The sequence below is a fragment of the Hypomesus nipponensis genome, chromosome 18 (assembly GCF_054491055.1).
Source record: "Hypomesus nipponensis isolate SF chromosome 18, ASM5449105v1, whole genome shotgun sequence".
In the NCBI taxonomy this organism is placed as follows: Eukaryota; Metazoa; Chordata; class Actinopteri; order Osmeriformes; family Osmeridae; genus Hypomesus; species Hypomesus nipponensis.
Genome location: NC_140378.1, coordinates 16,030,001 through 16,053,525, shown reverse-complemented (window position 1 = coordinate 16,053,525; position 23,525 = coordinate 16,030,001). Strand labels below are relative to the sequence as shown.

At 47.9% G+C, this 23,525-nt stretch overlaps 1 protein-coding gene across 4 annotated transcripts in view; it reads left to right on the top strand.

The window, feature by feature from the left end:
* Positions 1-300: 300 nt before the first annotated feature.
* The window catches only part of samd11 (sterile alpha motif domain containing 11), a 45,462-nt gene continuing 22,237 nt past the window's right edge, over positions 301-23,525 (top strand). For 2 of the 4 annotated variants that reach the window (XM_084680306.1, XM_084680308.1), the window contains exons 1-4: positions 303-1,402; positions 2,521-2,612; positions 10,054-10,229; positions 17,863-17,972. In XM_084680306.1, coding sequence (XP_084536432.1) covers positions 649-1,402; positions 2,521-2,612; positions 10,054-10,229; positions 17,863-17,972 — 1,132 coding nt within the window. In that variant the 5' untranslated portion in view covers positions 303-648. Of the gene's footprint in view, positions 1,403-2,520; positions 2,613-10,053; positions 10,230-17,862; positions 17,973-23,525 lie in introns of all 4 variants that reach the window. The other 2 variants (XM_084680307.1, XM_084680305.1) reach the window with 2 other exon arrangements.

The window sequence follows — 23,525 nt, the reverse complement described above, 5'->3', positions numbered from 1 at the left end:
TAGGTTGCCTGGAGGGTTGGCTATGACAGATAGACACAAAAGTATACATATGCTTTAAAGATATATCAAACTATCAGTCAAAAGATGTGACAATTTCTGGCAAACGCAATAACGACGTCCGTCGCGAACCCCCCTTCCAATTTTCGCGCTCGCAAAGCCTCCGCTGTTTAAATGGGCCAAGTTGAGAAGCGGCGGAGAGTGCAAATCTTGTTTGGTCTGGGTCTATGAACTTCAGCGTGACTTTAACGATATACACAGGGTTAAAAACAACTATTTCAAAAGCCCCATTAAGTTGCTTTATTTTACACAAATAGACCTTTTTGGAACGATTTTTAAAAAACAGTAAATGTTCTTATGCGGCCCGGATATTTTTGTTTATTATAAATAGGCTATATATGTGACAAATATATAGTAGGCTACTGGCTACCCCTTTGCTTATCTTGGCAGTAGATTGTAAATTTTGAGTCTAGAGAGTTGTTCATTCTTCAAAAGATTAGGCTATAATTATATTGCGCAATTCGCAAAGCGCATGAAAAGTATCATTTAAAAGAAATGAAGGAAAATATGTTTAATAGATTCAATTGAATAGACAGACAGTGGGCTGATCTTTGAAGGGAACAATGTTTACGCTGCTCAGGTCTGCCGAACATGTCTGGCATTAGCAGAACGAGTCCGATTAAATGTAGTGGGCAGGAGCGCGGGGAGATCCGTCATGCGAGTGTAGCTGCGAGGCTGGCGGAGAGCGTGGCTACTGAGAGCTGGAAACTAGTGAATGGCAATCTGTCGGGGAACTTCAACGGACCGCTGTCACAAAGCGACACGGGAGCCCTGCGTAAAACAAAGTGGCGCGTCTTCAAGTCTGGGATTGACCAACTCCGAAAAGAGGACACACAAGTTGGGTCGGACGAGCTGCTAATCACTTGTTACCGGCGCTTGGCTTCCAGTAACATGCCGGCCATCAAAAAGGAGAGACTGGATGGGGACGATATGGCATTGGCTGCCTTCAATCAGTCCGAATACCTGGCCCCTTTAAATGCCACCGCTATCCCCGTTGTGACCCCTCATCCACCGCCGTACGACCATATTTTCGCCCATCATCGTGCGTACTTGGGGCTCCACGACTCGGCGCTGCATCACCAGCACCTACACCATCACCCGGACGACTTAATGTTGGAGAGGTTCTCTTCCATCCCCGACTTTCAACCGTTTTTTGACAACGGGGAACCATGCATCGAAGTGGAGTGTGGAGAGAACAAGGCTTTGCTTTACATTAACAAACTGTGCCAAGGTAGTAAGGGACCCTCAATCAAATACCGGGGCGAGTGGCTCACCCCCAATGAGTTCCAGTTTGTCAGTGGAAGGGAGACTGCCAAAGATTGGAAGCGAAGTATTAGACACAAAGGTAAGCACTGCAAATCTTGTCGCGAATAAGTGCGTTAAATATGGCGTGGCAATTGTGAGACGGATGCCTCAATTTCGACTTTCTACATTGTTAGTTAAACGGAGTGCCATGTGTTAGTTAGGGGTTTTGTAGTGAAAGGGTTACTCAGCATTACATTACACCAGTGCGTAAAGAGAGAGATGAGAAACGGCGCAGTATCTAGAAGCAGCGACACACAGTCTATGGCAGCGACTATCATCAAAACTGGGCGTCGGGAGTCGTGCACGTGGACTAAGGTGAAGAACATTATACATTTAGAGTGGTCTAGCCCTAAACATTCAATGGTAACTTAATGAAATATACGACATTTGAGTTGTAAGGCGAATTATTATGTTGAGCCACACAGCATGCAGTATGGGTGTTACTCCTCAACTGAACGGAACGATGCGATATGTAACACTGCACTTTGTCTACGGTCAGAAAATTCTGTTCTGCTATTTTGAATGAGTTGTTAAGGTTTTAACTAAAATAAGGAAAAAAGTTGACTTTTTGCCATTGATGTAAAAGTTATTGCCTTGATATAATCTATCGGTTATTTATATAGGACAGATAGTTTGATACAGTGAATGTGATGAATGTAATGACACACTGCTTTTGTTAAGTAAAAATCTCATTTTTAAAATTCCACCCCACCCACCACCCCAGGTTTAGTCATTTAACTGACACGTTGTTTGTTGGGGACTGTGTCACGTACCCCCCAGGTCAAAACCGATACATAATCTTTTCATATCTGACACTGATTGTACAGACAGGTGACAGTACCCTAACTGTCGACCCAACCACAGGGCTGTAGAGGGGCTACACTCCATTGATTAGTACATGTTGGGTATAGGAGCTGATACGACTATAGTCAGCAGGCAGACAATCTGAAAATTGATTGTATGTCATGTTTAATTCTCAAAGTATTTTAGGGTGATTTTGTATTGAAAATTGCGTAATACCAGATATAAATGGATAAAGCCTATTGTTGCTTGTATTCCTAATTCCATGTCCCAGTAGCTGTCTAACATTCCAAACAGTAGAGCATAGGCTAAGGTACATTAATAACATCATTTCTTCTCTTTCTTTTTTTCTCTCAGGAAAAAGTTTGAAGACTCTTATGTCCAAAGGAATCTTACAGGTACATCCTCCCATCTGTGATTGCCCTGGGTGTCGAATATCGTCTCCAGTGGTAAGACAACAGTTCCTTCACCTTTCTAAGTCCTTATTGGTTTTCACTAGTATTGAACTTTTTGTGTCATCTACTATTTGAAATGGTTGGATTTTCAGTTTGCTCATATATCAAATTTGTGTAATTTTAAGTATACATAGTAGAATAATTTGTAGTAAATGGAGAATATTTGGTTAGCTTGAGAGCTAACATCAAGTCAAATATATCTGTTGGACAAAGTGCAAGGTGATTATTTTTTGGATGAAGTCATTGTGTGTGTGTATGTATATATATATATCTATATATATATGTGTCTGTGTATGTGTGTGTGTCTGCTGTGTGAAACATCAGTTGTATCAGCCTAGAATAGATGAGGCCAACCATATTTTCTAGATGCAATTATCCATAGTGATCAAATGAATGTATGTTTTTTTCAACAACTCAATTTGCCATAATTAGTATGAACACCTGCTTAAACATTCAAGAAGAGAATGAATCGGTGTTCTAGACAAAGTTAATGAGTAATGTGAATGGTTGACCAGTTAGGCCCCTCTGGCCTCTTCAAGCTCTTGTTTCTATTGTGTAGGTGGCTGGTTGTTTAACCGGTCACTATTTGCCATGTGGTGCCCTTTTAGCTGAGCCAACATCCCCATGCCTGCCTCCGAGGCGAACCAGGCGTGGCACCACTATTTACATGTGCCCACTTGAAGCACGGCTTTGACTCACCATCACCAAATCTGTCCATGCAGGTGCGAGCGGTGGTGTGTGTGTGTGTGTGTTTTATCGCTACGGAGCGCATCTGTCGTCGCTCCCAAGTGCTAATCTTGAGGGAAGGGTGTAAGAGGCTTAGGGAGCTACTGAGCATGGCTACTGCTGATTATTGTGTGTGAGGCACGCAAGGCAAAGGCGGTTTAGATAAGCCGGAGGTGTTTGAGTGATACAGGTAAACTGGTGACGTTATTCACAGCCAGAAATGGGGATAGAGTCTGCCGCTTGAGGTCAGGTGCACAGGAAGGAGATTCAGAGTGGATATCACAAATTCAAGGCTTCACCCAAAAAAGTTGGAAAAACTAGAATTGTTGTTGTCGGGTGTGAGTGAGGCCCTATTCATATTTCAGACTTTGGGAACAGTTGGAATTCCTTTCTTTCATTCAGTAGCTGAATATTGTATCCTCAGGTGACACCCAAGGACACAGCCCACCCCTCCAGACCACCACAGACACCACTCAACAATGTTAAACACGCCTACATAGCGAAAAAGAAGACAGCCATTGTAGCTGTAGAAGACGCACAGTTAGGCTTAGCAGGGAACCGAAAGCTTGTCTGAGTTGTTTTGGCTGTGCTGCTGTAAAGCTGTGCTGTGCTGCTGTAAAGCTGTGCCGTGCTGCTGGCGATATCTGTTCATTCCGTGTGTAACGTCACGTGTTTATATTCCTCATGTTTACGTCAAACTGAATTTATGAGTAGATGAGGTTGCGCAGCATGTCATTTAACATGTCATCACGACAGAACTTGAAGAAGGACATTTCTGGTTCTCGGCTTGAAGCAGTCGAGTCGTGTTTCTGGCATGGTGATTGTCTAATGAGAAGCCGCATATTTGTGTGTCCTTAAACCTGTGTATGTTTGAGCGTTTGTCCATTTGCATGTTTGCTTTTATGAATACACTTGTGTGTACTTGTACGAGTGGTTCTGTGTGTGTGTGTTTGTGTTTAAGCAGGCCAGACTGGGTTAGGCTGAGCTGGCAGACTGGCTGGCTGGTTGACTTGCTGGCTGGCTGGCTGCTCCCAGGAGAACCGCCCTTCCTCCTCTGTTATTCCAGCGGAAGCAGCAGAGGCCGGGAGGAAATTACACTCTCCTCCTCCGACTCGTAAAAGACCTCCTCCAATCAGGGGCTCCCCCTCGGCCTTAGATTACAACACACTGCTACGGAAGAGGGGGGTGGGGCTACATTATTATTCTATTAGTTATGGCTTACTTGTGACATTTTCATAATTACATTTTTCTATAAATTTGGTTATAAAGTGCAACGGAGTGTAAAATTATTTAACACACTACAATAAGAAAAGTCCTTGTATTTCGTTTGGTTGTCAGTTGGAGCTATACTATGTTGTAGCAGTAGCCATTATACACAAGGGGAGTGACTTCCTTGTGTCATAATCCTGTTTTGCATGATCAGTTCAAGTCTGGGCACGAACCAGTTGTCATATACTGTATTGGGTAGATGGTGAGATGAAGCCATGTGAAGACCCGTTCTATCGGCTCACTGTGTGTGTGTGTGTGTGTGTGTGTGTGTATGTGTGTGTGTGTCCCTGACATGGCGCCAAGGCTGGGCTACCATGGCAACCACAAGATCAGTGGTTGGCCTGGTAGCATGTGAAAGTTGTGGGTGTGTGTCTTGGTGAATTGGCTGTATTAGTGTAAGAGTGTCCCTGAGGATCTGCTTGTTCACCAGGGGTCTCAGTGGTGGGGATCAATACTCTAAGTACAACTTATTGGCAGGATTGACCACAGTACAGTAGTTCTCTCTCTCTCTTTCTTTCTCTCTCTTTCGTCTTTCTATTTCTCTCTCCCTGCCCCTATGAATAATTTAGCGTAAAAATCTGCAATTAAGCCCGCAGATTAGCTATTAGCTGCTAGCCTGCACTCCATACGTCGCTGACCACCGTATGAAAGATTGTGTGTGTCTGTCTGTGTGTGTAAGATAAGTTGTGTTTGTGCGCATTGTGATTAGGTGTTTATGTTTGTGGGTGCAGAGGGACGGGGTGGGGGTGGGGGTGGGGGGGGGGGGAGGTGTTGGTCTATCGGGTGTTTGCAGCTGGTCATGACGAAGCCAGCTGAGGTATTAGTGGAAACTCTGCTGGCCATGTGTGTGTCTGACTGACCCTGACTGATAGTGGAGAGATCACTTCCTCACTCCATGCCGCCTCACTGATAACGTTGGCTCAGCTCAAGTCTCAACACTTCAGTAGGAGCTGTGGGAATGAGGGGGCAAACAGCACTATTCAAAAGAGAATTTTGTGCTCTGTCGTTGTGTTTTGTGGGTTCAAAAACTCCCCACAAAACTCCCACTGTATGAAGACCCAAAGGAAACCTTATTACGCAAACTCAAACTTGGACTTCTCACCCACTCGCCCCCCCTTCATCACCTGTCGTTCCCTCCCCCTGTTTTTGTCAGGGGAGAGAATGGCAGAGTCGTTACCTGTCCATTAAACTCTCTCACGGCTGGCCTGGCGGGCCTAGCCAAACACACGCCGACAGAGAGCGACGGAGAGAGAGAAGGAGACGGAGGGGAAAGGAGATAGACAGGAAAAGAGTGGGAGAGAGAAAAAGAGGCTGGGATTTAGAGAGAGGGGAAAATAGGGAGAGAGACACTCTGGCACCCTTGGCTGCACAGCCACTGACCTCCCAGTGCCGTTCCAAAAACTCCAACCCCCCCAGCCCTCACCCCACCCCATCTCGCCGTCTCTCGCCCCCCTTAACTCCCCCCCCCCACATCCCTCCCGCGCCGCTCCACTGGGCTGCAACCGCCCGCTCAGCTCAGCGCGTGGGGGCCATGGCTGCATGTGTGTGTGTTTGTGTGTGTGTTTGTGTGTACGTGTGAGAGATGTGGGGGCCGTGAGGGGGGGAGTGAGGGGGGGGAGGGGGGTCGGTTGGTAGCGTGCCTATCCTTCCCACAGTGCTTTCTCACATTTTCTCTTTCTCTCTTTCTATCTTTCTCTCTCTCTTTCTCTCCGATTATGAAAAGACAAGTGTTTTCATGCCTTTGTGTACATCGCCACCCCCACCCCCAGACTACATCACTGTAATTAAAAGTGTTTTTATGTGTAAAGTTAACAATCATTTTGACCGTTAGTCATCCTTAAAAATCTGACCCAGACACAAGAAGGCATGTGCATTATAATTAGTATTTAAAACGTTTGTTATTCCGTCCTTGTTGCTATGGTAGTATGATTTGACATTTGCTGATGACAGACTTCCGAAGTACAGCAGTGGTCCTAATCTACAGAGATATCAGGAAGGCTTCCTGGGTGAGGTGAAGGTGAGAGCAAACAAGAAGTATATTTGTACTGCGTGGTGCCGTGGACCTCGCACACACTCAGCACAGCAGCTGTTTGTTTTGGCCTTTTGGTCCAGTAGTCTTATGTGAGTGGGGTAACGACAGACTTTTTTTTTTCTCCCCCTCATCCCCTGTTGTCGTCTCCTGACTCCCCCTCCCCCTTTCCCCTAGTGCTCGCGCCAAGTCGGCCCGCCATCCTGCCTCCGTGTGCACAAACACACACACACACACACATGCTGAGAGGTAACGGCAGACAGGCGCGTGACTCATTAGGCATCCGTCCCCCAGGGAGATCGCTGGGGGGGCGCGTGCGAGAGAGAGAGCGAGAGAGAGAGAGAGAGAGAGAGAGAGAGAGAGAGAGAGAGAGAGAGAGAGAGAGCGACGCAGCTGCAGGAATGTCAGGGGCGGCTACCGCTGTGTGGGTGTGTGTGTGAGTGTGTTTGTGTGTGTGCGTGTGCTGGTTAGAATCAGCAGCACAGCACTGCACCTTTCAGGAAATAATGCAAATAAAGAAAATACACAATAATCCAATTTTCCAGAGCACATTATTTGAGGTCAAGTAAGTTATCTACAATAATTAGCTTGTAAGAATTATGTCAAATTAAGCTTTTTATAAAAAGAGGCAAGTTATTTTCATATATTTCCAATTTCAGCTCCATACCAACAAATTGCAATTCTGATTATATTGTTGCAAAAATGTTATACCCTACGATTCATAGGCCACATAAGTGAAGTTATTGGTTTTGTTTGTGTAGGTGGGTGCATGCTCGCATGTGCAAGTCTGTGTGTGTGTTTGGGCAGTGTGTTGGTTCTGCTAGTACATGTAGTTAAACAGACTTTCTGTTCCAATAGGTGGTCAGTGAAACTCAATGATTTAAGGAGAATTCTAGCCCATGTTCTAGCAATTCCAGCACATGTATAGATGTTAGAGAACAGCTGAAGATACCATCCCTGTTCCATGTGGTGTGACTGTGAATCCGTCACGTACACGTGCGTGTGCTAGTGGACCTGTGTGGTCCTGCGGTCTGTGTGGCAGGGACTGAGTTCTGCCAGTAGAACCGAACAGTTGGAGGGAGAGGTTGGTAAGGCTTGTGGATGTGTCTCATACTGAAGTGGTCATTCTAATGGACCCCATCTGGAGAGAGCCTGGCATCCTGCGTCAGTGTGTCTGCATGAGAGTGTGGGTGTGCTGGTAAAGGTGTGTGTGTGTGTGTCTCCATGTTTTTGTCAGTGTGAACTGCAGATATATTTCTTGGCTCGCTGACTGTCAGACAGGAGGCGTAGGAGGTGATATTCATAGAGGTGCTTTTAGTGGGACGTTTATGAGAGACTTTTTTCCATAGCTGAAAGAAGCCTGACCACACAGTAAGTTTGCGTGTGTGTGTGTGTGCACCTCTTTCTGTACTCCTACGTGCGCTGCCATGGGGTGTGTTTCATGTTTTGTTTTGGAGAGCCCTCCTCCGTACAGCGGAAGTGTTGCCGGAAGCGGTGGGAGCCAACCCCCAGTTCTGCGTCAGTGCTACTGAAGACAGGACAGGGGGTTTCCGGGAAGGGGTGGGGAGGGGAGTTGGGTGCGGGGGTGTTTTGGGAGGGGGGGGGTGTAACAGTGAGGGCTGGAGGCCTGGGTATGTTAGGACCATGTGGGTGGTTGTCTGTAAACACACGAAGGCACACTCACTGCTCGTAGACAAATTATTCTGGTACGGTACGCACCGTACTGCCGGCATGCTCCGAGTGAAATCCCCTCTCCGGAGGGGAATTCTTAGGGAACAGGTGTGCGTTTGTGTGCGTCTGGGCTTGTGCACGTTTGGGTGAGTTAGTGTGTGTGCCTGTTCTTGACAGGTGTTTGTGTCTTGTGTGTGTGTGTGTGTAGGCCTTTCTATAAGTTGGTGAGAGTAGCCCATAAAGTTGTAGGCCCCCGACGCCGGTGTGCAGAAGGGAGCTCGGAGAAAGAAACACCAGCAGGAGCAGATCCACTCTACTCCGACACAAGAACAGAACTTGTACAAAGCTCCAGCTCCACTCTCAACGGCCTGTAGAAGGAAGAAAGGAGGGGGAGAAAAAAAAAACATTTTGAGGCTCGAAAGAAAAAGTCGGAAAAAACGTGTAAAACTATGTGGCCTGCTCATCCTGAGGGATGTTTTCATCTTTCTCTCCCTTTTTCCCCTCCTCCTTTTAATGTCTGCCACTTGAGAGACTCCAGAGGGGCTGCACCTGTTTGCCTCTTGGCTAGGCGCCCCCACCCACCCACCCCCTCTCCTGCCCCTGCCTGCCACTCACGCCGCCTCCCCTCATGGGATGGAGGGATGAGAGGGTGGGGAGGGAGGGGTGCAGGGAGAGGTTGCGTGTGGTGGAAGGGATAGCTGGAGGGCTTGGAGGCGTCCGGGAGAGCGAAGTCGAGATGTAGGCGCTGAGAGGGGTAGAGACGGAGGGAGGGAGGGAGGGGTAGTTGGAGGGAGGGAGAGAGAGAAAGAGTTTCAAAGACAGGTCCGTTCTTCTGTATTGGACAGACCCACAGTGCTTTGCTGTCTCCTTACTTGTGTGAAGTTTCCTTCATTTTGTTACTAATCTTTTCTGTATTACCTCCTTAGATTTAATACCATTACTTTAAAATATCCTATTTCTTTATCTGTCCCCCATTCTTCTTGCGCTCTCTCTCTCTCTCTCTCTCTCTCTCTCTCTCTCTCTCTCTCTCTCTCTCTCTCTCTCTCTCTTCTCTCCCTCTCTCTCTCTCTCTCTCTCTCTCTCTCTCTCTCTCTCTCTCTCTCTCTCTCTCTCTCCCCCTCCATCCCCCTGTCTCTGATTGGCCTGTGTTAATCTGCAGTGACCTCTTCAGGTCACATTAAAGGTCGCTCAGCTTCACTCCCTAAACCCCTGAGGGCCACACTCCTCTCTTACCCCTTTTTCTCCTGGCTCAGTGGTCAAATGACTCAAGGAGCCCTGACCCTATAGCTTCTTAATAACCATGTGTGTGAACATAAATGGTCGTATGGAAACTGCAAATTTGAAGCTGATTCTGATATACTCATGTAGAAGCTTTTTATGTCCTTTGTGTTAAATCTTAACATTTCATCTACATAATGCTAAATGCTATTTAGAAGATGGACGTAGCATGTTTCTCATTAAAAGGATTCCTCCACAAAGGTATGCCATATTCCCAGTGACTGTCATGCTATTGATTTTGGTCTATGAGTGATGAGGCTTATTACAGTGGTCAATGCACATCCAGTCAGCTGTTACGGTTCATACTGTTGAGTGGCTCATATCGAGCGCTAACCTTTTTAGCCCCGGCTATTAGCATATTAGCAACCTATTAGCCTTAGCATGTAAGTACGAGAGTGTTTACCAGTTAAGCCATATTTCTAAGAGCTTTCTTCTCCCCTGTCTATGTGGCTTGTTGTGTAGAACCGCGGGCGTCTGGCTGAGAAGCGCACCATCCCCCTGCCGCCTAACCGAGTGCCCAAGAAGGAGCTGGCCTCCATTTTCAGCAGTGACGACAGTGAAGGGAGCGACAGGGCCAGTGGTGACCATGCCCACATCAAGCAGGAAGATGAGCTGCACTACAGTATCATGAGAAAGAGGTAAGGCCCAAATGCTGCACCACGCCAGCTCATAATACTCTTTGTCTTCAAGTTATTGCAACCCGACCCCCCCCCCCCATTCAATGCAATGTTCAAAGTTCTACTGCTTGATGTGCGATGCATACTCTCAGCACATTCTAGAACTGGTGGACAAAAATTGGTGGATAGTAGATGGAAGAGCTGTTATATATATATATATATATATATATGTATTTTTGTTTACAATAATTCTAGATAAAATATACTATAAATATAGAGACTGTATCGTGCATTGCATGCTGATGTAGTACCACAGAGCCGCTGAGGTTAAAATAGATTCTTAAAGACCATGCATATGGTTGTCAGAGAAACCTGGCTTTTACCTACGTTTTACACACTGCAGTGCAGGAGCACATGACACAGTTGGCTTTAGATAATTAATCTGGGGTTACCCCCAACACGCACACACACATACACATGCACAAAAGCCATTTTTAGGAAATATACAAATGCTTGACAGAGAGGAAATGGAAAGTGGTAGTTGAGACTTGAGCCTTTTTGATGCTGAAGGAGTCTTTGTTCCTTAGGTGTTTTACACTTGTTTTGCTATTCAATATGTTCACAATCATCAAAAGTATCAAACCTTGCAACTGCTTTATGATGTCTATTCGTTAAGTAAGCCAACGCAATATGTTAGAAACCTTTACACGTGATAAGCAGTAAGAGGGTATGGAAATCATGGTTGTGGCTCTCCTACATATTATAGCTCCACCCTGACATACTGTGCTGCCGAGGAGTTCAAATAAAATGCACACAATTTATAATGAGCAGTTTGACAGAGTGTTCACAATGACAATCTTTTTTGGTACGTGTGTGAATAAAAAATAATACTATTAATAACATGTCCAAGTTGACAATGTTTTACTGGAGTGGTTAGATGGAATTATTTATTAGTCTAATATTGGTAAATAGTAAATAGCTGTTATGTCTTTACATTAGATTTAAGTCGTCTTTACACTGTAAAGCACTCACTCAAAAGGAAGCTTGTGTACACGAATACACACACACAGACAAACAGTTGTAAACAGATGTGTGCATGCACACTTGTGTGGGCGCACAAAGACAGTGCCGAGGTCATTGAAAGGTCACCCTATTAAGATGAACCAAATGAGCTCAAATGAGAGCAGGGCTGCGAGGCTCTAATGGCACACTCCACTTTTTGGGCAACTGAAATGACATCAAAAGAATTGGGAATTTATAAAACCTTTTCAAATCTTTTTTGTCTTTGCACATCCATATTTTCTTTCATTCATTTCTGTGTCTTGTATTTTCTTCTGTCAGCAAACAGGAACTTTTACCAAAATAATTTGTTGTTTGGTGAGGCTGTCCAAAATGTCAATATCATATCTCACAGACTCCTTCAAGACAGACTCTCGTCGATGCTAGCTGCATGATAACCCACTTGTACAACCTCATTAGGGAAGAGGATGTTTTTTTCCCCCCATCCGGCGTCTGGAGACCCGCGTGTGACACGAAAGCTAGCGGAGCGACTGTGAAGCTTTAAATGGATCTTCTAACCTCATTAAAGAGGGTCTCCCCTCCCCCTCCTGACACTTGCGCCGCTTGCGTGTTAAGATGATAATGAATTTAAAGAACACTTATGACTAATATGTCAGGCTTTTACCCTTTAAAAGGCGGTGGACTCTGTGGAGCCACAGCTCCGGTCTGTCCCGGGCATCCGTCTGCGCTCTACTTTACCCCCCTGAATGTGGGTCTGGGCGCAGCGGATAATGGGATGTCCAATCACGGAAATCTGATTTCTATTGACCACGGCTTCGTAAGTGAGTCGTAGAGGGGTCTGAAACAATCAGATTTGGCCGATGGATGGTGAAAAATATGGGAGACTGTGTGTGTGCGTGTGTATCTGTGGCCCTTCCACACGCCATCTGAATGGGGGGTAGCAGTGTGTCACACCCTCTTACTCACAACAACTTTGTGTTAGCTTTCAACGCCAAAACACACACTTTACAGATTAGAATGCAGTCTTTTGTATTGTGTTTCTGGATGCCACTGTAAATTTCCGCTCAGAGTCTAAATGTTTTTTTCATAGATTATTGGTAGACAAGTATAAAGTGTACAGGTTTGTTTGTGTTTTTTTTATACACAGTAGCTTAATTAACATTTCTAATATCACCCTGCACAATTTAAAGTACTTGGTGTCAGGTTCCAATGTGAATGTTGTGGTGATGTGGAGGGGGCTTCCCTCTGACAGGGATCTTAAGGTCCGGCCCTCAGAAACCGCTCCCCAGGTTGTCATCCTTGAAACAGGAGTTGTCAAGTTTATCATAGATCTCCACTCTATATCTCGTAACCAGATTAATGTTAGTGGCCACCCATCGGCTTTACGGCCGATTACCTCGCGAGACCCCATGGAGAAGAGCGTAGGAGAGAGGCTTGCGTCTTGGCTCCTTCGGCTGAGGAGGTAGCAGAGCATGCCCGGGCTACAGCCAGGCCAGGCGACCCCCCCCTGGCCTCGGGGAGCCGGCAGGGAGAGCTGCAGAGGCAGACCCCATGATTAATGGTTAGTTGTCACATTGAAGGCACATCTGGAACAGAAGTTAACGGGGTCTTGTCTTGTATTAGCCGCCTCGCATCATCCTCCCTGCGCTCTGCGAAGAAATAACCAAAGACTGGGTCATCGGAGTCAGAATGATAACAAGAAACAGACCAATGCGTTGTTAGCCAGAGCGTCAAACCTATCGTGGGTAAGCGGCCTCGCTCTTGAAGGCTGAATATTTAACGGAAAGTAGCCTAGGTATGTTGTCTGTTACTCAAGGGCAAAACGAAGCCTACCTGAGTGTTGTTTCAGTTGGATGTAGATAACAGGGCTTTGATTTAAAAGTGCTGACTGAGAGTCTAGGTAATTACAGAGCAACCACCACGGATTATATAAGGTCCACCTGCTGACGTCGGCCTATAAGGGCTGCACCTTCGAGGAAACAGCACAGTGCGCATCTTTCTTTACCCATAGAAGGTAAACTCAACTTATAACTCACTTTTAAATGAAGGCCAAAATGTTGCCCTGTCATTCATTACTTAGGTAGACAGATATGTCTATGTTTTGTATCAAAGTAGACGTGGCAAATATTTAAGTATTGTAAATGTCTAAGTAGATTACCTGACTGTGATGGGCGGAGGGAGGTTGTCGCCAGAACCACTTTGGAGAGACACAAAGAGAGAGCGATAGACCAACTTGAACCGCCATCCTTTTCCCTTTGGTGATAGCTAAGGCTTAGTGGCTAGCATGGAGACCTCTACAGAACGCTCTGCATCTGTTGAGAGCTGGCCCATCCCTCATTAGGAGCAGACCACAAAGCTGGAAGCTGAATCCATTGGGGGTCATGTCTGCTAGCATGAAACCTGAATGTGCTTTTTCAATCCTGGTAGGTACAGGCCTAGTAGTGTGATAGTTATACGCTCAATACAAAGTAATGGTGTTGTGTAGAGGTGAGAGTCTAATTGGAGAACAGTAGCCTGTTGCCATTTTGTAATACATGGCATTACCAGTGTTGTTGACAGGTTGCATTTGTTCATGTTGATCTGTTTTGAGATCTCGTCTCGAGTTTTGTCTGAGAACGACCCTTCAGAAGCCTGCTCACAGTAATGGAGCATTGAGAGCAGACGGTTTTTGCGGAAAGCTTTGTCCGAAAGCACAATTAGTCGGTGGATGTTTTAGAGCTTTCTCGAGAATTTCTGAAGACTTATTAATTTTGTTCACGTGGCTTCTCCATGGCAACAGCTCTAACAATGTAATTGCAGAGAAGAGTTTGCTTTTAGCAAGAAAGTCTTAACATGATATTACTGATGCATGCTTGATTAGACATGTGCAGACGAGGCTGAAGACATGTTCAATCCCAGACGTCATCCTGCTCAATCGTCTGGCACTATCTTAGTTTAAGATACATCAACAATGAACAATGATACATCAACAATGTCCACATTGTTTTTCAATATTGGGAACAATATATTTGGACGATACAGATAATACAAGGGAAAAACAGTGCAAGAAGTCAAAACATTCTGTCTGGCCCTGTGAATGAAGACCAGACCTCAACATGATCAACTTACGATGTTTTATTTACGTTTACTTTTGTTCTCTGGGTTTCTCCGTATCGACCACACTTCAGCTTAAGTATGATAGGAGCCGCTGGGGAACCCCATAAGAACACGAGAACCTCAGCTGTTCTCATTTATTTATCTATTTCTGTATTTATTTATGACTCCCTCTACTTGCTAGAACCCCCTCTGCAGCTTGCTGCCTGGTGCTAGTACCAGGAGTCTCTTAATACCAGCAGCTTTTGTCTGGAAAACACCTCCTCTGCAGATTTCTTCACTATTCAATATGTTATGCTCATAAGTTTTGGACGTTGCAATAGTGTTTTTTTGGTGTGTTAAGGTCTAAAGAGCGTACCGTACATACACACACAAGGTCTTTCAGGCATGCTGTCTTCTTCCTCCCCCTTCTCTTTCTCTTTCTCTCTTTTTTTCTTTCTCTGGTGTGTGATGTCACGTCATGCCCCCACCCCCCTCTGTCAGTCTGTCAGCATTGTCCTCTGTGGTCCTGTCAGACACGGCGTCAGGGTGTCCGAGCTGCCAGGCCGTGCCTGCTCACACTGTGACCTCCCACAGTGGCACCTTGGCTCCTCTTGCCAGTGTCACAGTGTGGCACCGTGGGGACGTGCTCCGCTACACTGTCCCCCTGCCAGAAGGAGGTGAGCCCCATGTCATCTGGAAAGCAGTAGCGTAACCAGATTTTTATTTTTCGGTGGGATCCCATTTTAAAAGGAGGGGGGCCACTTACAATTTTTTTTATTTATATATATAACAATTTATGATTTTTGAAAATAATTAAGCAATCAGAAATATGTGGGTTGAAGGATATGTAAATGAAGGGGCCTTGCCCCCCACCCCTCTCGTGGCTCCACTACTGCTGGAGAGGCTGAAATACAGTTAGTTGGTATATCTGGGTCACAGTGTCTGTCCTGTTGACGCGGGCGAAGAGGGTGTTGACCAGTTTAGCGATGAGCCCGTGATGAGATGATGATTGTCTCCGGCATGCGCATAGCTGATAAGGAGCGGCTCATGTCCTTCTTAAGCTGTCACCGGGCGCTACCGCTACCAACCCCCCTCTCACCCCCTCAAAGTCCCCACCCCCAACCTGAACGACACTACACGCTGAGTCAGGCAACTAGGTCTTAAACACCCAAACTCACCCGTGCCTCGGCCCTAACCCCTACCTTTCTTCTCACCCTCACCCTTACTCATCCCTCACCCCTACCTCCTCCCTCACCCTCACCCCTACCTTTCCTCTCACCCCCACCCCTAACCTCACCCTCACCTTCCCTGTCTGCTCTCATTGAGGGGCAGATTATGACCTTGGTTGTCCAGGCTGAGCAAGCAGGGTTGGGGGGGGGGGGGGAGTTGGACATGGGCCTCATTAGCTGGCCATGTCAGGACAGCCCAGGAAAAGTGCACTAATTACCCAGCTAACGATGTCCTTGCCCGTCACGGCTTACAGTGGATCCTCTGCCAGGGGATAATAGCGCACAGTCCCTGTGAGAAGTTCAGGATGGCTTTGTGGTGCTCACTTTGAGTGATAGACCTCAGGGGGGGGTCAAGGGTCAGTTCACAGGGGCAGAGCTTCAAACCTAGTGGTCTGTAAACACATTTCAGCTGTTACGAAAGGTAGGAAGCTGGAGCCCCCCCAAAAGTTTTGTTTGCCCCCCCCAAAGAAATGTATACAAAAAATGTTTTCCCATATTTTAAATCTAAATGTGTTAATTTCTCTTTCTAAAACACACTACAGGACACTATTTAATGGGATATTTTCAAAATGTCTTCTGGGGGAACATGGCCCCAGACCCCCCTGGTTTTGCTGGGTCACAGAAAAATAACAGGTTTTATCTAGGGGCTTAGCCCCCCCAAATGTGGGAACCTAAATTCGCCTATGTTTCAATTGAAGGCAATGATGACTGTGGAGTTGGAGTCATGTCACTGAAGTGTGACATCACGCAGTACAAAAGCTTCTCTCTTTGCTTAGTAACCAGACGGATCTATTTTGGACTGAGCCTTGCCTTTTTTTTCTCCTGACTCATCGATTCCCGCTGACTGACAAGTGCCCAATAACCAAACATGGTCAGAATCAGACGCAACAAATTCCCTGCATCTGTTTGGAAAACAGCTCGGAACACGACAGCCTGACATTAGCGAGTTGGAGCCTGTAATCATGGTGCTGTAAAACCCCGAATTCAGCAGCCGCAAACAGTGTGGCCTCGCCGGTGCCTGAGTGTTGGCAGACAATAACAATCTGCTTCATCTCAGCCCAAGCATCTCCGCCTGCCTTGTCATATTGACCCCCGTCGCTGCAACTAGCTTCGCAATCGCTTCCCGAAACTTCTGGCGCTCGCTTAAGCTCCTTCCTGTGAACTCATAACGAAAAAACTGTTGCCTGAATGCAAAATGAACACTCTTGCATTCGAGTTACGTCAGCTAAGCTCCCCTAAAACGGGGACGGTGGATGAAAACAAATCAACGATTAGAAATGTGTAGTTACACGTCACTGTATGTGGAATGTCTATCACCAGCTGTACAGGACAACGTCTGTACCGGTAGTTACGGTACTGTATGCCTATGATATTCTCTCAAATGCTAATCGGCTATTTTCCAGCATTATGCCGCATAATGCGATCAGAGCTGTAATCAGATTGAATGGAAAATACCTACATGACACAGTTGTGTCGTGGGCCATGCGGAGAAGGAGCGAGTTCTAATAGGGGCGGGGCAGGCCAAACTAGATCCTAGGCCTTAATCTGTCCACCTATCCCCCAGTCAAGCTCTGAAGGACAGGGCAGGGGTGTCACTCACTGTACAGGGTGTTTAGTGGATCAGGGTGACCCTTGATCAGTACTGAAGTGTCCAAACGTCCAGATTTATCTGCATTAGCAAACTGTCCCGTGGGTCAAACTGAAAGGATGGTGTGTCATTAGTAGTGATGTAACAGTACTGATATTTACTGTGTTTTGCAATGGAGATGAATAATAAGTTTAGAATTGCAATAACGGGCTATGGTTGACAACACAGAGTTTCTATCACAACCTAAACCCATGCTTTGTCTGAATCATGTCTCCAAGATGTTCTTGTCTTTCTAGATTTTTGTCTGGTGTGGGTCTCTTCCTTTCTAACTGATTTTGTGGGGAGTGATTACGAAAAAAAAAGCGATAATCACATTTTAAGCTCATAAACCACTTATGAGTCCTGAATGTGTTGATTAATGCATCTTAAGATTTTAGATGAGAAGGGATGAGACCCAGAAGTGCTTGATGCAGGAGTCTGGCATTGTCCAGCACACACTTCCAAGCCTGGGGACAATAAGCACAGCCACAGTAGAGGCTAATGGATGTTTGGATACCAGCTTGTCTAGAAGACTGAAACAGAGAATTGTGTGTATGTATAGACAAGAAGGGTCGGTACTGTGTGTGTGTGTTTAGAGTTGCCTATGTGTGTGCACGTTTTTTCTCGTAAGGTTGTGTGTTTGCAAGTGTGTGTGTGTGTCCGTTCCGATCCCTAACCCTTGGTTCCTGTGTGTGTGATGTAGTCGGGACGGTGACCTCTCGACGATCATCTCCAACCTGCATCACACCAGACAGCACGGCATGCCAGAGGGCCAGTCTGCCACCGACCTCAGCACCAGCACTGCACACACAGGTAGGAGACCATCCTTGATATCTGTGTGTGTGTGTGTGTAAGTGTGTGTGTGTGTGTGGCGTGGCGTGTCTGAGGTCAGGATGGATCAGGCAGGAAATGTGTGTATGAACTGTGTGTGTAAATGAGCTTTTAATTTTTCTTCCTTTTTTTCTGTATTTCTTCCCTGTGATTAAAGCATCTCCCCCTTTAAATCAGATAGTTGATTAAAGTGTCAAACATTATCCCTGCAGTAATTTGTTTGATTGGGACAACTTAATGTAATCTTATTACTAACCGTTCACTGTCCTGCTCTCAAGTCGATTAGATTCTTCTGTTTCTTGTCACACTGGGTTTTTTTTTCTTCTTAAACCCTTGTTTTAAATTACCACTGAATAAATAGCTTTGTTTGCCAGTTTAATCCAGTTTCATGTGAGAACAGGACCCATGGTGAGTGTTAAGCTCAAGCTTTTCAGAAAGCTTACAGCCTCATTCAAACCACCCAAAACTTGCCAGATGACTTAGTTTACTTGCAGGATACTTAACGGGATATCTATAACCAGTGTCTGCGTAACACAGTGTCATTCAATAAGACGTTTTATCAAAGTGTGATTGGTCCATTTGGCGAGTGTGTCTGTGAGGTGTGAGACAATAGCACATGTAGTGGGTCAGACAAGGTGTGTTGTGTCCACACCCAGGGATTAGCAGTGTCTGGGATCCCCTACTGGTCTGGTTGGCAGGAGTGTCTAGAAGGTTACAGTAGAGCTGGTTTCATCTCAGACATCACTTATTTAATGTACCTCAGACAGCATGACCGGAGGAACTCATTCACTCGCAGCTAGTGGAACCAAGTATAGACAACTTCTGTCATGTTTCCGGACGTTTGACAGGACTGAGTTGGGTGCTAGAGCAGGTTTAACATACAGGAGCCTCTCACACACAGAGAAGTATTAGAGGGGGGCCTCGCCTTGAACTATCCTGAACCCTAAAGCACCCAGGGGGGGTCTCGTGGCCCCTCTTATCCCATTATCCAGAGTGGCACACTGCACAAGTGGCATAATCCCCCCCTAACTCCTCACCCTGGTATCTCTGGGATCTCCTGTATCTGGGGGGCTCCTCGTCTTCCTGGGGGGCTCCGGGTCGTCCTGGGGGTCTCCTCGTCTTCCTGGGGGGCTCCGGGTCGTCCATACGGTGGCTCCAGCACCGACCCGGCGGAGGGGTGCTCGGTTGGACGTGACGGCCGGGGTGTCTCTCCTGGGCGATTAGGCTGGAGTGTTAACAGCTCCAGTCAGCCACAGTCTTAGACCCCTGTGTTTGGGCTGGATTTCCCCCCCCCCCAAAAAGAACTGTCTAATCAGCCATGCAGCTAAGCTCAGCTGAGAAAACACCCCCCCAAATGAACAGTAATCTTAATGGAGGAAGACACAAAGGGATGAGGAGGAGTTGGGGGGGGCGGGGGGTGAGGGTGGGGGTGGAGGAGTATGGGATGGCCAGTGCCGGAGGGGAGCCAGGCCCAAAATCCGTCAGTTTGAGGCTTTAAAGAGAGATTTGACTGCGTGGCTAAGCGGCTCGCTCCGTGTCTGTAAACAAGTCCAATCCGATCATCCACTGGCTCTAATTCTGTCTGCCAGTGAAATTCGAGACATACGCTTGGAGACATCCCCTCACACAGGTCTGAAGGGGTGAAGGGAGGTGAGGGAGGTTAGGGCGAGTGTACAACCATAGGGCCGTCTTAACACATCTGAAGGCTGACCTGTGAGGTCGTAGAAAAGCCTGGATACTCCAGTGGGTTGACCATCTTTGAGTCCTTTTCACAAAACCCCTTGCTAGAGGTTGAGCTCTAACTATGTAGTTCAGGCAGTTGTACAGTCACTCAGGCTGGGCAATGGCTAGAAGTTGGATTTGGGGAACTATGCAACTTTACTGTCATAGCCAAAGTATTTAGTATTTTAACATGACAATTCAGAGTATGCGACTGTGTTAGGTTTAGGTTAGGGTCAGGATAAGACAGCACTGAACACGAGCATTCAGCTTCTATCCCCTTCTGTTTGTTCAGTAGTGTCAACCTCTCCATTTAAATCTCTCAACTTCTACAGCTGGCATGTGGCTGGAAAACTGCAGAGAGAGAGAACCTGAGGGATTCTGTGCGAGAAAACTTTAGAAAAACAGAGAGAGAGAGAGAGAGAGAGAGAGGGAGAGAGAGAGAGAGAGAGAGAGAGAGGGAGAGATGAATGAGTGTGGTGCTGGTATCAGGGGAGGGCAGACGGCGACTGTGGCGGCGGCCAGCTTTGTGTGTGAGTGTGTGTGTGTGTGTGTGTGTCGGAAGAACGGGAAGCAGGCTGCTGCGCCGTCTCCGTGCCGGAGTGGGCCGTTAATTAAATCTGAGGGATAGACAGGAGGGCTCCCTCCCTCCCTCCCTCCCTCCCTCCCTCCCTCCCTCCCTCCCTCCCTCCCTCCCTCCCTCCCTCCCTCCCTCCCTCCCTCCCTCCCTCCCTCCCTCCCTCCCTCCCTCCCTCCCTCCCTCCCTCCCTCCCTCCCTCCATACCTCCCTCCCATACCTCCCACCAACCTCCTTCTCCGCCCTCCTCCCTGCCCCCTCCACCCTGCACTCCTCTCCCTCCCTCCCTCCTTCCCTCCCACCATCTTCCCTCCTCTCCCTCCTTCCCTCCTTCCCTACCCCCCAGGCCCCTGGCTACTCTGAGGCTCTGGGAGGTGAGGTGAGGAGAGACGGGGAGGGAAAGCAGCGAGGGGAGGGGAGGAGAGGGGAGGGGAGGGGAGGGGAGAGAGCAGGGGCGCCGGCTGAGCGTCTGGCTGCCTGTGGAGACTGTAAACCGTGGCTCTGTGGTCAGACCAGAGACTCTAACAGGCGGATAAGGTGTTTTTGGACCGCTTTTCTCTCTCTCTCCCTCCCTTCCTCCCTCCCCCCTCTCCACCGCTCCCTGTGCTCAGACTCCCAGAGGCAGTTAAAGTCAGACGGCGGTGTGTGTGGTTGGGGTTTGAGTGTTTGTGAGTTTTTGTGTGTGTGGTGGGGGCGATATATGCAGGAGGGGTGTGTTTGTTAGTGCACATGACCATTGTGTGTGTGTGTGTGTTCTCATGATTTAATAGAGAGTATTTCTTTTAAATATAGAGTATTACCAGCCCCAAAGGGAATGTCTGTTTGTTACACACACTCATACACACACAGCGGCCAACACATAGACACAAACACACACACACACTCTCTCTGATACACAATCCCTGTGCTCCTTTGTGAATTATCGGGTTATTCTAGCTTTATTTTCTCCCCTCAATCATCGTTCTACCTAATCTTTATCCTCTGCTGCTCCTCTATCTCCTCCTCTCCTCCTCCTCTCCTCTCCTCCTCCTCTCCTCTATCTCCTCCTCTCCTCCTCTATCTCCTCCTCTCCTCTATCTCCTCCTCTCCTCTCCTCCTCTCCTCTATCTCCTCCTCTCCTCTATCTCCTCCTCTCCTCTATCTCCTCCTCTCCTCCTCCTCTCCTCTCCTCTCCTCCTCTCCTCTCCTCCTCTCCTCCTCTCCTCCTCTCCTCTATCTCCTCCTCTCCTCTCCTCTCCTCTCCTCTCCTCCTCCTCTCCTCTATCTCCTCCTCTCCTCCTCTCCTCCTCTCCTCCTCTCCTCCTCTCCTCCTCTCCTCCTCTCCTCTCCTCTCCTCTCCTCTCCTCTCCTCTCCTCTCCTCTCCTCTCCTCTCCTCCTCCTCTCCTCTATCTCCTGCTCTCCTCCTCTCCTCCTCTCCTCCTCTCCTCCTCTCCTCCTCTCCTCTCCTCCTCTCCTCCTCTCCTCTATCTCCTCCTCTCCTCCTCCTCTCCTCTCCTCTCCTCCTCTATCCTCTCCTCCTCTCCTCCTCTCCTCCTCTCCTCTATCTCCTCCTCTCCTCTCCTCTCCTCTCCTCTCCTCTCCTCTCCTCTCCTCTCCTCTCCTCTCCTCTCCTCTCCTCTCCTCTCCTCTCCTCTCCTCCTCTCCTCCTCTCCTCCTCTCCTCCTCTCCTCCTCTCCTCTATCTCCTCCTCTCTTCCTCTCCTCCTCTCCTCCTCTCCTCCTCTCCTCCTCTCCTCTATCTCCTCCTCTCCTCCTCTCCTCCTCTCCTCCTCTCCTCTCCTCCTCCTCTCCTCTCCTCCTCTCCTCTCCTCTCCTCTCTTCCTCTCCTCCTCTCCTCCTCTCCTCCTCTCCTCCTCTCCTCCTCCTCCTCTCCTCCTCTCCTCTCCTCTCCTCCTCTCTTCCTCTCCTCCTCTCCTCCTCTCCTCCTCTCCTCCTCTCCTCCTCTCCTCCTCTCCTCCTCTCCTCTCCTCTCCTCTCCTCTCCTCTCCTCTCCTCTCCTCTCCTCCTCCTCTCCTCCTCTCCTCTATCTCCTCCTCTCCTCCTCTCCTCCTCTCCTCCTCTCCTCCTCTCCTCCTCTCCTCTCCTCCTCCTGCTCTTCCTCTTCCCTCTCCTGTCCTCCCCTGAGGGTTCGGGAGTCGCCGTGGTAGACTGTGTGTGTGCGTGTTCGTGCCCTGGTGACGGTGGCAGCATCCTCTCTCAGTATGAACGGAAGTCCTCCCCCCCCCCCCCCGTACACACACACACACACCAGCCCCGCATCCCTCCGCCCGGTAAGCCAATCAATGGTGGGCTTTCAGGGCCGCCGGAGCCCAGGCGCACAGGGAAGGATCAATAAGTTATTAGCACCATTCTGTCAGCTGTAATGTGGAGATTGATCGGGGGGGCCCGACGCTCCTGGTCCCCCCCTCCTCCCCCCGCCACCTCCCTCCCCTGGCCCAGCTACTCTAACCCCTCCCCCACCCCGAGTGATAAAGATGACAGATTAACGGAATAAGAGGGGGAATTAAAAAGTCTGGCTGTCTGAGCTGTCATCGGCTCCCAGGCAGGAGCGAGGGAAAGAGGAGAGGAGGTGGAAGAGGAAGAAAGGATGACGGCGGAGAGGAGGAGACGTTAGTCTCCCTCCGTCTGATCCCTCGCTCGCCCGCCTCGGCGTCGGTTGATTGAGGTGTCGGCTGCAGCCTCCTGCTGTTTGGGCCTGTTTTTCTTTTCATCCCTCGTTTGCATCCCTCGTTCCCCTCAGCGGGACAAAGCAGAGGAGGAAAGGTTAAGCAGTGTGAAGAGGCTGGGTGGGAGCAGGGCAGGGCTCACGGGAGGACTGGGTTTTAAGGTGAATGACTGAACGGCAACAGAATACAGCACGAATAGTTTGACAGGAGAACCGAGTGGAAAAAGAGCCAACAGAACATAGAGGAAGCTTTAGACAGCAATAACTAGCTTTTAGCTTAGCATTATCCTTCCACCTTTTCTCAGGAACAATTAGCTTTTAGCTTAGCGTTGTCCTTCCGTCGGACCAGTGGAGATACCAAATAATAAAAACTTGAGCTAATTTATTAGCGGTGAAAAGTCAAAGTTTAAAACGGAACATTATGTTGTGGGAGTTAGTGTGCATGCTAGTTGAGCCCATGCTAGTTGGTGTTAAATAGGAGCACCGGCGCTTTAAGAAGCACCATTTAATTGGCATTAAAAGCTTTCCGCCTTAAAATCTCTGACCCCCGGGCACTAGCAGAGGAGACACAACA